The sequence below is a fragment of the Bos javanicus genome, chromosome 22 (genome assembly GCF_032452875.1).
Source record: "Bos javanicus breed banteng chromosome 22, ARS-OSU_banteng_1.0, whole genome shotgun sequence".
Classification (NCBI taxonomy): Eukaryota; Metazoa; Chordata; class Mammalia; order Artiodactyla; family Bovidae; genus Bos; species Bos javanicus.
In genome coordinates, this window is record NC_083889.1 from 961,338 (window position 1) to 974,290 (window position 12,953).

Here is a 12,953-nt window from a genome sequence, read left to right on the forward strand (position 1 = left end):
TCATAAGAAAATAGGGTCTTACAAAGACATTACTAGGAATTAGTCTTGGAGGGCTATTTTTGAGGCCTTTTGTGTTCTTCTTTCCTGTAAAAAGGTGACTGATTTCCAAGTCTCCTTTGTATGATTTAGAAAGCTCCTGAATGTTGAAGATGCTGTTTGATTTAATTGCTTCCCTTCCTAAGATTTCTCAGGTGCCAGGAAATAAGGTTAATTGGCTCATGTCTACTCAAGGGGAAACTGGTAGGTGCTTCCCTGGAGCAGCACTTTCAGGTTAGGAATAGTTATTTATGGATGGAGTATGGAGATGGAGAAAGAAGCAGGGCTTCCAAACACAGAAGGCATTCTATTCCTTGGCTCCTCTCCACCTTCACGGGGTTTCTAGCATCAGCCTTGTCCCCCGAAGGGTTCACTAAACCCACAGGGAGGACAGCAGAGGGCATTTCCAGCTACAATTAACTATCACTGTGAACTTCCATTCTGCCTCTTTATATGCCCAACAGAGAATCTGGTACACTGGATACATTTTTAAATAACAGCTTGTTTCAATGCACTGGGATGACGCAGAGGGATGGTACGGGGAGGGAGGAGGGTTCAGGATGGGGAACATGTGTATACCTGTGGCGGATTCATGTTGATATATGGCAAAACCAATATAATATTGTAAAGTTAAAAAAACAATGAAACAAACAAAATAACAGCTTGTTGAAGAAGAATGAGGGTATGAATGAGTGATCATGGCAGCTGACAGTTCCAAGTCAGGCATGGCAAACTCACCTGTAAAGAAACCTCTCCAGGTACTGGCAGACCCAGCACCCACACAACTGCCCTGAGAGCTGACCCAGGTCCCGAGGCTGAGCTGCTGCTACACAAACCAAGTGCTCTGAGGCCACCATTGGGACTGTGTCCATAATTTCATGCTGGGGTCTCCAAGTGAAACTTGGCTGCTACCACAGAGACTGCCAAATGCCAGATGCCCAGATACCAGAAAATATCCCAATACCCCAGCATTTGGTTCAGTTCGCTCTCTCAGTTGTGTCCAAATCTTTGTGACCCCATGTATTGCAGCACGCCAGGCTTTTCTGTCCATCACCAACTCCTGGAGCTTGCTCAAACTCATGTCTATCAAGTTGATGATGCCATCCAACCATCTCATCCTCTATCATCCCCTTCTCCTCCTGCCTTCAATCTTTCCCAGCATGAGGGTCTTTTTAATGAGTCAGCTGGTCCTATCAGGTGGCCAAAATAGTGGAGTTTCAGCTTCAGCATCAGTCCTTCCATTGAATATTCAGGACTGATTTCCTTTAAGATGGACTAGTTGGATGTCATCTCAGTCCAAAGGACTCTCGAGTCTTCTCCAACACCACAGTTCAAAAGCATCAATTCTTCGCTGCTCTGTTTTCTTTACAGTCCAACTCTCACATCCGTACATGACCACTGGAAAAACCATGGCTTTGACTAGATGGACCTTTGTTGGCAAAGTAATGTCTCTGCTTTTTAATACGCTGTCTAGATTGGTCAGAGCTTTTCTTCCAAGGAGCAAGTGACTTTTAATTTCATGGCTGCAGTCACCATCTGCAGTGATTTTGGAGCCCCCCAAAATAAAATTTTTCACTGTTTCCATTGTTTCCCCATCTATCTGCCATGAAGTGATGGGACTGGATGCCATGATCTTAGTCTTTTGAATGTTGAGTCTGAAGCCAGCTTTTTTGCTCTCCTCTTTCATCAAGAGGCTCTTTAGTTCTTCTTCGCTTTCTGCCATAAGGGTGGTGTCATCTGTGTATCTGAGGTTTTTGATATTTCCCCTGGAAATCTTGATTCTAGCTTGTACTTCATCCAGCCTGGCATTTCACATGATGTACTCTGCATATTAGTTAAATAAACAAAGTGACAATATACAGCCTTGACATATTCCTTTCCCGATTTGGAACTAGTCTATTGTTCCAGTCTGGTTCTAACTGTTGTTTCTTGACCTGCATACAGATTTCTCAAGAGGTAGGTGAGGTTGTCTGGTATTCCCATCTCTTGAAGAATTTTCCACAGTTCGCTGTGATCCACACAGTCAAAAGTTTTGGCGCAGTCAATAAAGCAGAAGTAGATATTTTTCTGAATTCACTTGCTTTTTCAATGACCCAATGGATGTTGGCAATTTGATCTCCGGTTCTTTGGCCTTTTCTAAACCCAGCTTGAACATCTTGAACATCTTGAACTTCCATCTGGAAGTTCATGTACTGTTGAAGCCTGGCTTGGAGAATTTTGAGCATTACTTTGCTAGCGTGTGAGATGAGTGCAATTGTGCAATAGTTAGAACATTCTTTGGCATTGCCTTTCTGTGGGATTGTGATGAAAACTGACCTTTGCCAGTCCTGTGGCCACTGCTGAGTTTTCCAGATTTGCTGGCATATTGAGTGAAGCACTTTAACAGCATCATCTTTTAGAATTTGAAATAGATGAGCTGAAATCCCATCACCTCCACTAGCTTTGTTCATAGTGATGCTTCCTAAGGCCCACTTGACTTTGCATTCCAGGATGGCTGGCTCTAGGTGCATGATCACCCTGTTATGGTTATCTGGGTCATGAAGATCTTTTTTTGTGCAGTTCTTCTGTATATTTTTGCCACTCTTTTTAATATCTTCTGCTTCTGTTAGGTCCATATCATTTCTGTCCTTTATTGTGCCCATATTTGCATGAAATGTTTCCTTGGTATCACTAATTTTCTTGAGAAGATCTCTAGTCTTTCCCCTTCTATTGTTTTCCTCAATTTCTTTGCACTAATCTCTGAGGGAGGCTTTCTTATCTCTCCTTGCTATTCTTTGGAACTCTGCATTCAAATGTATATGTCTTTCCTTTTCTTCTTTGCCTTTAGCATCTCTTCTTTTCTCAGCTATTTGTAATGCCTCCTCAGACAACCATTTGCCTTGTTGCATTTCTTTTTCCTGGGGGGATGGTCTTGGTCACTGCCTCCTGTACAATGTCACAAACCTCTGTCCATAGTTCTTCAGGCACTCTGTCTATCACATCTAATTCCTGGAATGTATTTGTCCCTTCTACTGTATAATCGTAAGGGATTTGATTTAGGTCATACCTGAATGGTCCAGTGGTTTTCCCTCCTTTCTTCAATTTAAGTCTGAATTTGGCAATAAGGAGTTCATGATCTGAGCCACAGTCAGCTCCTGGTCTTGTTTTTGCTGACTGTATAGAGCTTCTCCATCTTTGGCTGCAAAGAATAAAATCAGTCTGATTTTGGTATGACCATCTGGTGATGTCCATGTGTAGAGTCTTCTCTTGTGTTGTTGGAAGAAGGTGTTTGCTATGAGCAGTGCATTTTCTTGGCAAAACTCTGTTAGCCTTTGACCTGCTTCATTTTGTACTCTAAGGCCAAATTTGCCTTTTACTCCAGGTATCTCTTGACTTCCTGTTTTTGCATTCCAGTTTCATGTAATGAAGAGGACATCTTTTTAGGGTGTTAGTTCTAGAAGTTCTTGTAGGTGTTCATAGAGCCATTCAACTTCAGCTTCTTCAGCATTACTCGTTGGGCCATAGACTTGGATTACTGTGATACTGAATGGTTTGCCTTGGAAACGAACAGAGATCATTCTGTCATTTTTGAGATTATACCCAAGTACTGCATTTTGGACTCTTTTGTTGACTGGGAGGGCTACTCCATTTCTTCTAAGGGATTCTTACCTACAGTAGTAGATATAAAGGTCATCTGAGTTAAATTCACCCATTCCAGTCCATTTTAGTTCACTGATTCCTAAAATCTTGATGTTCGCTCTTACCATCTCCTATTTGACCTTTTCCAATTTGTCTTGATTCATGTACCTAACATTCCAGGTTCCTAGGCAATATTGTTCTTTATAGCATGGGACTTTTCTTCTATCCCCAGTTACATCATCCACAACTGGGTGTTGTCTTTGCTTTGGCTCCGTCTCTTCATTGTTTCTGGGGTTATTTCTCCACTCTTCTCCAGTAGCATATTGGGCACCTACCAATCTGGGGAGTTCTTTCAGTGTCATATCTTTTTGCCTTTCCATACTGTTCATGGGGTTCTCAAGGCAAGAATACTGAAGTGGTTTGCCATTCCCTTCTCCAGTGGACCACGTTTTGTCAGAACTCTACCATGACCCGCCTGTCTTGAGTGATCCTTCATGGCATGGCTCATAGTTTCATTGAGTTAGACAAGGCTGTGGTCCATGTGATCACTTTGATTAGTTTTCTGTGATTGTGGTCTTCATTCTGTCTGCCCTCTGATGGACAAGGATAAGAGGCTTATGGAAGCTTCCTGATGGGAGAGACTGACTGTGAGGGAAACTGGGTCTTGTTCTGATGGGCGGGGCCATGCTCAGTAAATCTTTAATCCAATTTCCTGTTGATGGGTGGGGCTGTGTTCCCTCCCTGTTGTTTGACCTGAGACCAAACTATGGTGGAGGTAATGAAGATAAGGCGACCTCCTTCAAAAGGCCCTGTGCATGAACTGCAGCACTCAGTGTTCCCGACCCTGTAGCAGGCCACCGCCAACCCATGCCTCTACCAGAGACTCCTGGACACTCATGGGCAAGTCTGGGCCAGTCTCTTGTGGGGTCTCTACTCTTATCTGCTGCTGTGTAAATGTAACAATGAAAGGCACCTCCACCCTACCCCTCCTCCTACTCCTGAGATCTTTAAAGGACCAGAGCAATGTTTTCTCAGAGAAGGCTTGGGAAAGGGGAGAAGAAAGCAGTTTATGTGTTCTGGAGCAGACAGCCAATCAGCCAGAGGGATTTAAAAGTCAGAGCTAATTACAGGATAAGATTAGGCTCCTTTGAACTTACATGAAACTCTATTCCTCGGTTTCTGTCCCACATAACACAGAGGGCTTGAAAGGCCATCTCAGTGCCCCACACAGTTAAGATTTTAACCAGCACCAAAGATAAGAGCCCTGACACTGCTCGTGAACTCTCAGAATCCAAACAGAACCGCAGGAAGCAACACCAGTGTTTAAGCCTCGTGGGGCCTCTTGGAAATGCATTTCCCTGGTTCTTCTCTGAGATTCTCCCTTCAGTTTAAGGGAATATATTTATTTTGTCAGTTAACATAGGACAGCAAAGGTGGATGTTGCAACCATGAGGTTAAAAGGGGATCTGAAGTGCCCCCTTCACGCTGGGACCTGAAGGCACAGACCTGTGGACACTCCATGAGGGATGTGAAGATGTTCCTGGCACAACACTCACAGAAGAAGGCCCGGGTTGGGTCTGACATTCACAGACGGCTTTCCCAGGCACTGCAGCATCCTGGAGCTCTCAGTAGGAGCCCAGAGGGAGAGGCAGACCTGAGCTGCGTTTCTAGCAGATTTTTTAACCACCGTGTGGGAAAGGGGGGGATGTGACCTGGGGACTATGGAGACGGCATAAATAGGAAGTGGAGGGCAGGCAGAAGGCTCTGGTAGAGTTCAATGAAGCACAGCCTCCACACCACTGAGCCCTGCCCTCAGGAGAGGCAGGCAAGTGTCAGACTGTCCTGTTCCAGACACCAAGCTTCTGCTGGGCGGGGACAGGAGACCTGCTAGGCTCACTGGTCTGGGGGCTCCACTCTGATCTGTGACATCAAGGGCTGGGGAAAAGCACAGATGTGGGAGCAAGGATGCCTGGGATCCAATCTTAGTTTTGCTGCTTATATACTTGAGACCTTGGCACGTTACTTAAACACCCTTACCTCACTCTCTCCACATGTAAGACAGGCTACTCAGAGGATTAAATGAGTTAATCCCTATGGAGCACGTAGGACAGCACCCAGTAGAATGGTCCGTCACTGCTGTGATTGTCATCATTTCCTCCTGGATGTCAAATCCATCCTCTCTACTCCACCCTTTTTGACATGACCTTGAATTAGGCCGCTGCCATGGCCCCCAATACCTGCATGGTGGCCTTGGCTTTCATGATGATGTTGGGGTTGAAGGTCCCTGGGTGGTATTCCCTCCCCTCCTGTCCTGCCCCTCATTCCTCAGCAGCCCTCAGCGTCTCTCCGTCACTGCCCACTGCTCCCTCAGACAACTCCCAGGACAGGGCCTGGCTCTCACTCCCATCAATGGAACTGAGCCACGTCCAGGACTCCAGAGGGTGTGGGGCACCTGCCTCACCACTGCCGTCCCCACACCAGGCGCCTGACTGGCAGGCTGAGCCCACTTTGCTGGCCCCCATGTGGCTTGTAGAGCAGCCTCTGGGAGTCTGGTCCCCACCTCTCCTGATCTGACCCCCTCATTTCTTCCTGTACTATTAGCTCTCTATGGATCTGTTTTCCTTACCTGTTCATAAGTTTGGGGAGATAAGAAATTTTGTCTTAATTATATATATATTTCACATGATACTGGACACTGACAGATAAATGCTCAAGAAATAACTAAATGAAATGTCTAAGAGCTGATGAATATGCTTTAATCGTACAGCAACTTTTGGCTTTATAAGGACATAATGTAAAGTGATCATTTAGGTTAAGTTCAACTGTAATCTTTTATGGAACAATGTAAGAATGAAAAAAAAAATCCAAATAACTGAAAATATCTATGACTAGATGTGTGTTTGTCTCTGTCCTGTCTGCGGTTTGGTGCCTCGGGGTGCTATGCAGGTGTGTGCTTTGCAGGTGAATCAGCTCTTAGGAGGAGTCTTCTCTGGTCACCACCCTTAAGCTGCACAGAGAGTCAGTGGGGCTGGGGCTGCCTGGAACCTCACCTTTAGGAGTGCTGATCTGGAGAACAGGAAACCTGGGTGGTGTGGGGAAGGGGAGCAGACCTAGGTGCAAAGGTCAGAGCCCCTGGGCCGGGACAGGAGGCTGTGCATGGGAGCTGCTCGGGATGGTCAGCATCTCCCACACAAAGGCCGAGCGAGGGTGACGGATGACCACTCCTTTGCCAGCATGATTTTCATTCACTCCCGTTAGAGGCAGGACCACCTTCCTCCCCTAACCTGGATGGGTCTTCTCTTAGCTGTTCACACGACCTAAGAACTCCTATAAATGTGTGAACGGTGAAAATACCTGGGGCATTTTCAAATGAACTGAGACCGAACTAAGTGTCCGGTGTGCTTAAGAAATGGGTCCTTTGAATGGAATGCCTTTTGAAGTTCATCCTTATCAAGTCTCATCTTATAGAATACACTAGGCGTAGTCTGGTGCTTACAGAGTTGTGGTCAGTTTCTTTCTGACAGCCTCTCCCCTGGATCCCCCTTCCCCAAGAGCTGCCTTCAAATCTCACTGGGGCCTGGTCAAGATCTGAAACTTATCTCTCTGAAAACTAACTTCTGTGAGATCTTAATCCAGGTTAGGTGAAAGAAAGCTCTGTGTCCCAAAGGCTGGAGAAAATGTTAAATGAATCAGCCTGGGGAGCTGATTTACATAGGATTTGCAGTATGCGTTCTGTGGTGCTCCAAGGAACAGCCTGGCACGGCAGCAGTGTTCTCTAAATTAAAGTCCAGCACATCTTTTGGATTCTAGGATTTTATGACATTATCATCCCATCTAATTATTTTGGAATTTACTAGCTAGTTTAAGTAGCCAGAAAGAATGGACACACTTTCTGAAGCACCTAAGTTACTTCCCGTGAGTGAGAGCTCTGTGTACCTTCATGAGCTGGGAACTTAGGAAGGGGGGATCACGGAGCAGATGATGGGACCACAGCCTTCTGAGACCTGAGTCTAGAATCCACTCTACCCCTGTATGGAAGGGCACCTCTGGTCTCCAAACCCCAATAAGAATCCCCCCAGGCCACCTCTGCTTCTTTTCTTTCTCCTTGTGCCTGGGTGATATAATTTTACTTGTCTTCCTACCAATTTAGTGAGGACAATAAACCTGTGTAATAGTGTCTGACTTGTTAGCAACGTTTGGAAAACTTCCCAAGAGAGCCTGGGCCTTTGTGAATCAGTGAGGACATTTATAAGTCAATAAATCCCACTTCAAAAATGCCAGCAAGTTTAGTTTCTGGTCAGCCACTAAGTCTTTCTGGGTAGTTTCATTTCTAAGTTTTACAAAGAAAACTGTTTAATACTAAAGGTGAATAGTACCTAACCCAACAGCAAATTTCTCTCCTTACAAGTGAGGAGACCATTGCTTTCCTATCCTGGCAGGATAGATGCTGCACTGATACAGCTGTGCAAGCACAACAGTGAGGCTTCTCTGCTGAAACAGAAAGCAGCACCATAGAGACAAAAGTTAATGACAGCTGCAACGTGAACGGACTTCAGAGGAAAATGATCTTAAACAGACTACAACAGGCAGAGCAGTGGATTTAAATAACAAAGTGAAATTCTGAATAATATTATATAGAGCACTACACTGGAAAACTTTCAGGCCCTGGGGACTCAACTCCAGAACCTTGGAAACTCAGGGCTGACCGGGGTCGGGCCGGAGCTGAGTTTGCCCTGTGGTGGGCACTGCCATGGTCAGGTGTTTGCTTTTCCTCATGCTGTAGAAGACTGATTTTGGGGTCAAACAAGCTTCCATCTATACATCTCTGTGGGCAAGCAGATCTGAATGTGGGGTTGCCAAAGAAAGAAGGGGAAAACCTCAAGAATAAGAAAGGAACAAAACCAGGAGATGCTGCTCTAAGGAAAGACAGTAGATATAGAGCTAGAATATGATGATGTTTCAGCTGAGATTTTAGTCACTAACCTAAATCAGTCAAAGTGCAGGGAAAAACCAGAGGAGTGAGCATGGGATGCATCCTGGGGCTTGAGTGGGCACTTCACAGGGGCTCTGTGGACTGTCTTCTCTGTCTCGGCTCAACCTCGGAGACAACTCGCCTGCTCCGTCCCCAAGTTGTGTTCAACTCCTTGTGACCTGATGGATCATAGCCTGCCAGGCTCTTCTGTTCATGGGATTCTTCAAGCAAGAATACTGGAGTGGGTTGCCATTTCCTCTTCCAGGGGAATCTTCCTGACCCAGGGATTGAACCAATGTCTCTTATGTCTCCTGCATTGGCAGGTAGATTCTTTACCACTGAGACAACTCGCCTAGTAAAAGCCAAAACGGAGCTGTGAATCCCCCAGAGTTACATGCCCAGTTCTGTAACTGGGCAGAACTTGCCAAGGCTGTGTGTCCCCTCACATAAAAATTCACTTTTGTGGAGCTGCAAATTGACACAAGATAATTAGAATGCTAAACATATGGGCACCTGGTGAGCTGTGCTCACCCTTCAGGCAGGAGCAGACAGCTCGGCTGTGCCGCATTCTGGACGCCTGGTCCCATGTGGGCAGCAGTCAGGGTACGACTAACAGCTCACCTCCCTCCCAGTGTCAAGTAAACAAGTATATAAGCCAGATCTTCCCAGGAAGCAAAAGGGGTTAAAAAAAAGGAAAGCAAGTTAAGCAAGGTACTAGAGACTGCCTGGCGGAGAAGGCAATGGCACCCCACTCCAGTACTCTTGCCTGGAAAATCCCATGGACAGAGGAGCCTGGTGGGCTGCAGTCCATGGGGTCGCACAGAGTTGGACAAGACTGAAGTGACTTAGCAGCAGTAGCAGGAGAGACTGCCTGGAGTGGAGGGGGATAACTTTGGCGATTCTCCTGCCTAAGATTATCAGGGAGGAGACTAAGGAAGAATTTCTGAGATTAGAGGTCAGGACATGAATAGACCTCCAGGAAAGACTTTATGTTTAGTGAAACCTATGGCAGGCTAATGACCTCCTCCCCGACATAAGACACTGGGCTGAACAGAGTCTGCAAAATTTCACATCTACCCAGAAACCCAGGATGTGAGCTCAGACACAGGGTTTTGCAGATCTAATTAAAAGATCTTGAGACGAAATCATCCTGGATTTAGGAATGACTGGCACCTTTTACTATGCCAAAGCCTTTGACAGTTTATTGTGATCCACAATAAACTGTGGATCACAATAAACTGTGGAAAATTCTGAAAGAGATGAATCCCAGACCACCTGACCTGCCTCTTGAGAAACCTATATGCAAGTCAGGAAGCAACAGTTAGAACTGGACATGGAACAACAGACTGGTTCCAAATAGGAAAAGGAGTACGTCAAGGCTGTGTATTGTCACCCTGCTTATATAACTTCTATGCAGAGTACATCATGAGAAACGCTGGGCTGGAGGAAGCACAAGCTGGAATCAAGATTGCCAGGAGAAATATCAATAACCTCAGACATGCAGATGACCCTTACGGCAGAAAGTGAAGAGGAACTAAAAAGCCTCTTGATGAAAGTGAAAGAGGAGAGTGAAAAAGTTGGCTTAAAGCTCAACATTCAGAAAACGAAGATCATGGCATCTGGTCCCATCACTTCATGGGAAATAGATGGGGAAACAGTGGAAACAGTGTCAGACTTTATTTTGGGGGGCTCCAAAATCACTACAGATGGTGACTGCAGCCATGAAATGAAAAGACGCTTACTCCTTGGAAGGAAAGTTATGACAAACCTAGATAGCATATTAAAAAGCAGAGACATTACTTTGCCAACAAAGGTCCATCTAGTCAAGGCTATGGTTTTTCCTGTGGTCATGTATGGATGTGAGAGTTGGACTGTGAAGAAAGCTGAGCCCTGAAGAATTGATGCTTTTGAACTGTGATGTTGGAGAAGACTCTTGAGAGTCCCTTGGACTGCAAGGAGATCCAACCAGTCCATTCTAAAGGAGATCAGTCCTGGGTGTTCTTTGGAAGGAATGATGCTAAAGCTGAAACTCCAATACTTTGGCCACTTCATGCGAAGAGTTGACTCATTGGAAAAGACTCTGATGCTGGGAGGGATTGGGGGCAGGAGGAGAAGGGGACAACAGAGGATGAGATGGCTGGATGGCATCACCGACTCGATGGACATGAGTTTGAGTGAACTCCGGGAGTTGGTGATGGACAGGGAGGCCTGGCGTGCTGCAGTTCATGGGGTCGCAAAGAGTTGGAGACGACTGAGCAACTGAACTGAACTGGTACCTTATAAGAGAGAGGGTGATCTGGACTCAGACCCAGGGAAGGAGGCCACGTGAAGATGTGGGCAGAGATGGGAGTGATGCTGGTACAAACCGGGGATGCTTGGAGCCACCAGAGCTGGGGAAGGGAGGAAGGATTCTCCCCTAAAGCCTTCAGAGGGGCCACGGCCCTGCTAACACCTTGATTCTAGACTTCCAACCTCCAGAACTGTGAGAGATTAAGTTTCCACTGTGGAAAGCCACCAAGTCTGTCACGATCTTTGGTGGCAGCCCTAGGAAACTAACGCAGTCAGACACAGAAATTACTGCATCTTCATGAGACCGCAGCACTAAGGCGCACAGGCTCCGTCAGGACCATTGTTTAGCGTGGCCGCGTGGTTCCCTCTGTTCCAAAACCAGGGTTGTGGCCGTGACAATGACAGGAGCACTGGGGGGTGGGAGGGTTCTGAGAAGGCGCTCTCCCACTCCTAGGGTGCTGGAGCCTCCGGGGCTGTGGCTGAGACAGTAAGCCCAGTGGCAGCAGAAAAAGAGCGTCATGCTGCTGCCTGTTTTCCCAGGAGGCAGCCTGCTGCCTGACAGCCTGGTGGAGCCCCCCAGTTCTGGGAGAACTGTAAATCCACAGGACCGAGCTGCACTGCTGCGCTGGGTGAGAGGAGCAACCAGGACTTGACAGGGCTGGGAGACGAGGGGCTCCCTGCCTCCCTGGTCTCCTCCAGCTAATAACCGCTCTCCAGGGATGAGGGGTTCGGGGCGGGATTCATCCACAGATTCCATTCATTCAACTGAGTGAAAGGTATACCCACTGTTAGAAGAAACAGAATTAGCAAGTTGGGTTGCAAATAACTGATGCAGTGCTGTGATCAAGAAAGAGAGATCTGAGATGAAAGAAAGTCTTTGTGAGGCCACACGAGCAGCTAAATACCTGCTGCTCAGCTCCTGGCTTCAGCTCACAGTGTAGCCACCTGGTCACTGTCTGCCCACCGCCCCACCGGCTCCTCCCTCAGTCTAGCCTGTTGACAGCGGAACGTATGAGGGGCCTCAGGAAGCAGAAGCAGCATCTGCTGACCTCCTGCCACCACACATCAGAGCCAGCACCTGCCTGTCCACCCAGCACTCTGTCACCTGACAGCCTCAGGTGGGCTGGTTTGCTGGTTTTGTTACCAGTTCTGCCTGCGTGAAAGCCATACCTCATCCTCTGCTACAAATTACCATAGTGTTCAACAAAAAGAATGCCAGGGAAATAAGACACTAACATGAACCATTCTGAGAGCACCCAACTGTGCGAATGTAGCTGAATAATTAGATTTTCAATGTGGAGTGGGAGGCACTAATCTGACGCCAAAGACAATCAATTCAACTTAATCCAAAATAAAGTCTACACTGTGTCTATGCACGCACGCACGCACGCACGCACACACACACATCTCTCCTGACAAACTCTCTGCTGTCCTAGGACGGAGAATGTAATTGTTGACTTCCTGGTGGTTGTTTTTTGCCCCTTGCCACTGTTCTTTGGGCTCCCTCTAACGATCACATCAGCCCAGGAGGTGCGGGCACAGCAAGAAGCAGAGGTGGCTGCTGGGCCTGCTTTGTGGCCCTGGCTGCTGGCTCTCAGCGCTGGCTGCCTGCGAGTTACCTTTGCGATCTGCACACACCAGTTGAGCAGGTACTGGGAGCCGACGTTGTCCTTGTGCTCGCGGACGTAGTCCAGCAGGCAGCCGAAGGGCATGAGCTGTGTGATGAGCTGCACGGTGGAGGTCAGGCAGATGCCCAGGAGGCGGCACACATGGGGGTTGTCCACACTGGCCATCACGTAGGCCTCCTGCAGGAGAAGAGGAGAAGGCACATCAGCGTGGCTCCCTGACGTGGCTACGGGACCAAGCAGGCAGACCCTTCCTAGATTAAAAACCCAACTGGAGTCTAAGTGTGGAAATGGGCACATGAAACATCTAGAGCAGTGGATGTTCACACAGGATCTCTGGCTCGTGAGGCCAAGCAGTGACCAGACATCTGGTGGGCGTAGGCACCCTCTGACTGCAGGTGGCATTCAGCACC

General features: G+C 47.2%; 1 protein-coding gene across 1 annotated transcript in view; it reads right to left on the reverse strand.

Annotated features, from left to right (window-relative positions):
* Positions 1 to 12,953, reverse strand: part of EGFR (epidermal growth factor receptor) — a 218,506-nt gene that overhangs the window by 18,784 nt on the left and 186,769 nt on the right. Inside the window, exon 20 of the mRNA XM_061395688.1 lies at positions 12,535 to 12,720. Coding sequence (XP_061251672.1) covers positions 12,535 to 12,720 — 186 coding nt within the window. The remainder of the gene's footprint in view (positions 1 to 12,534; positions 12,721 to 12,953) is intronic.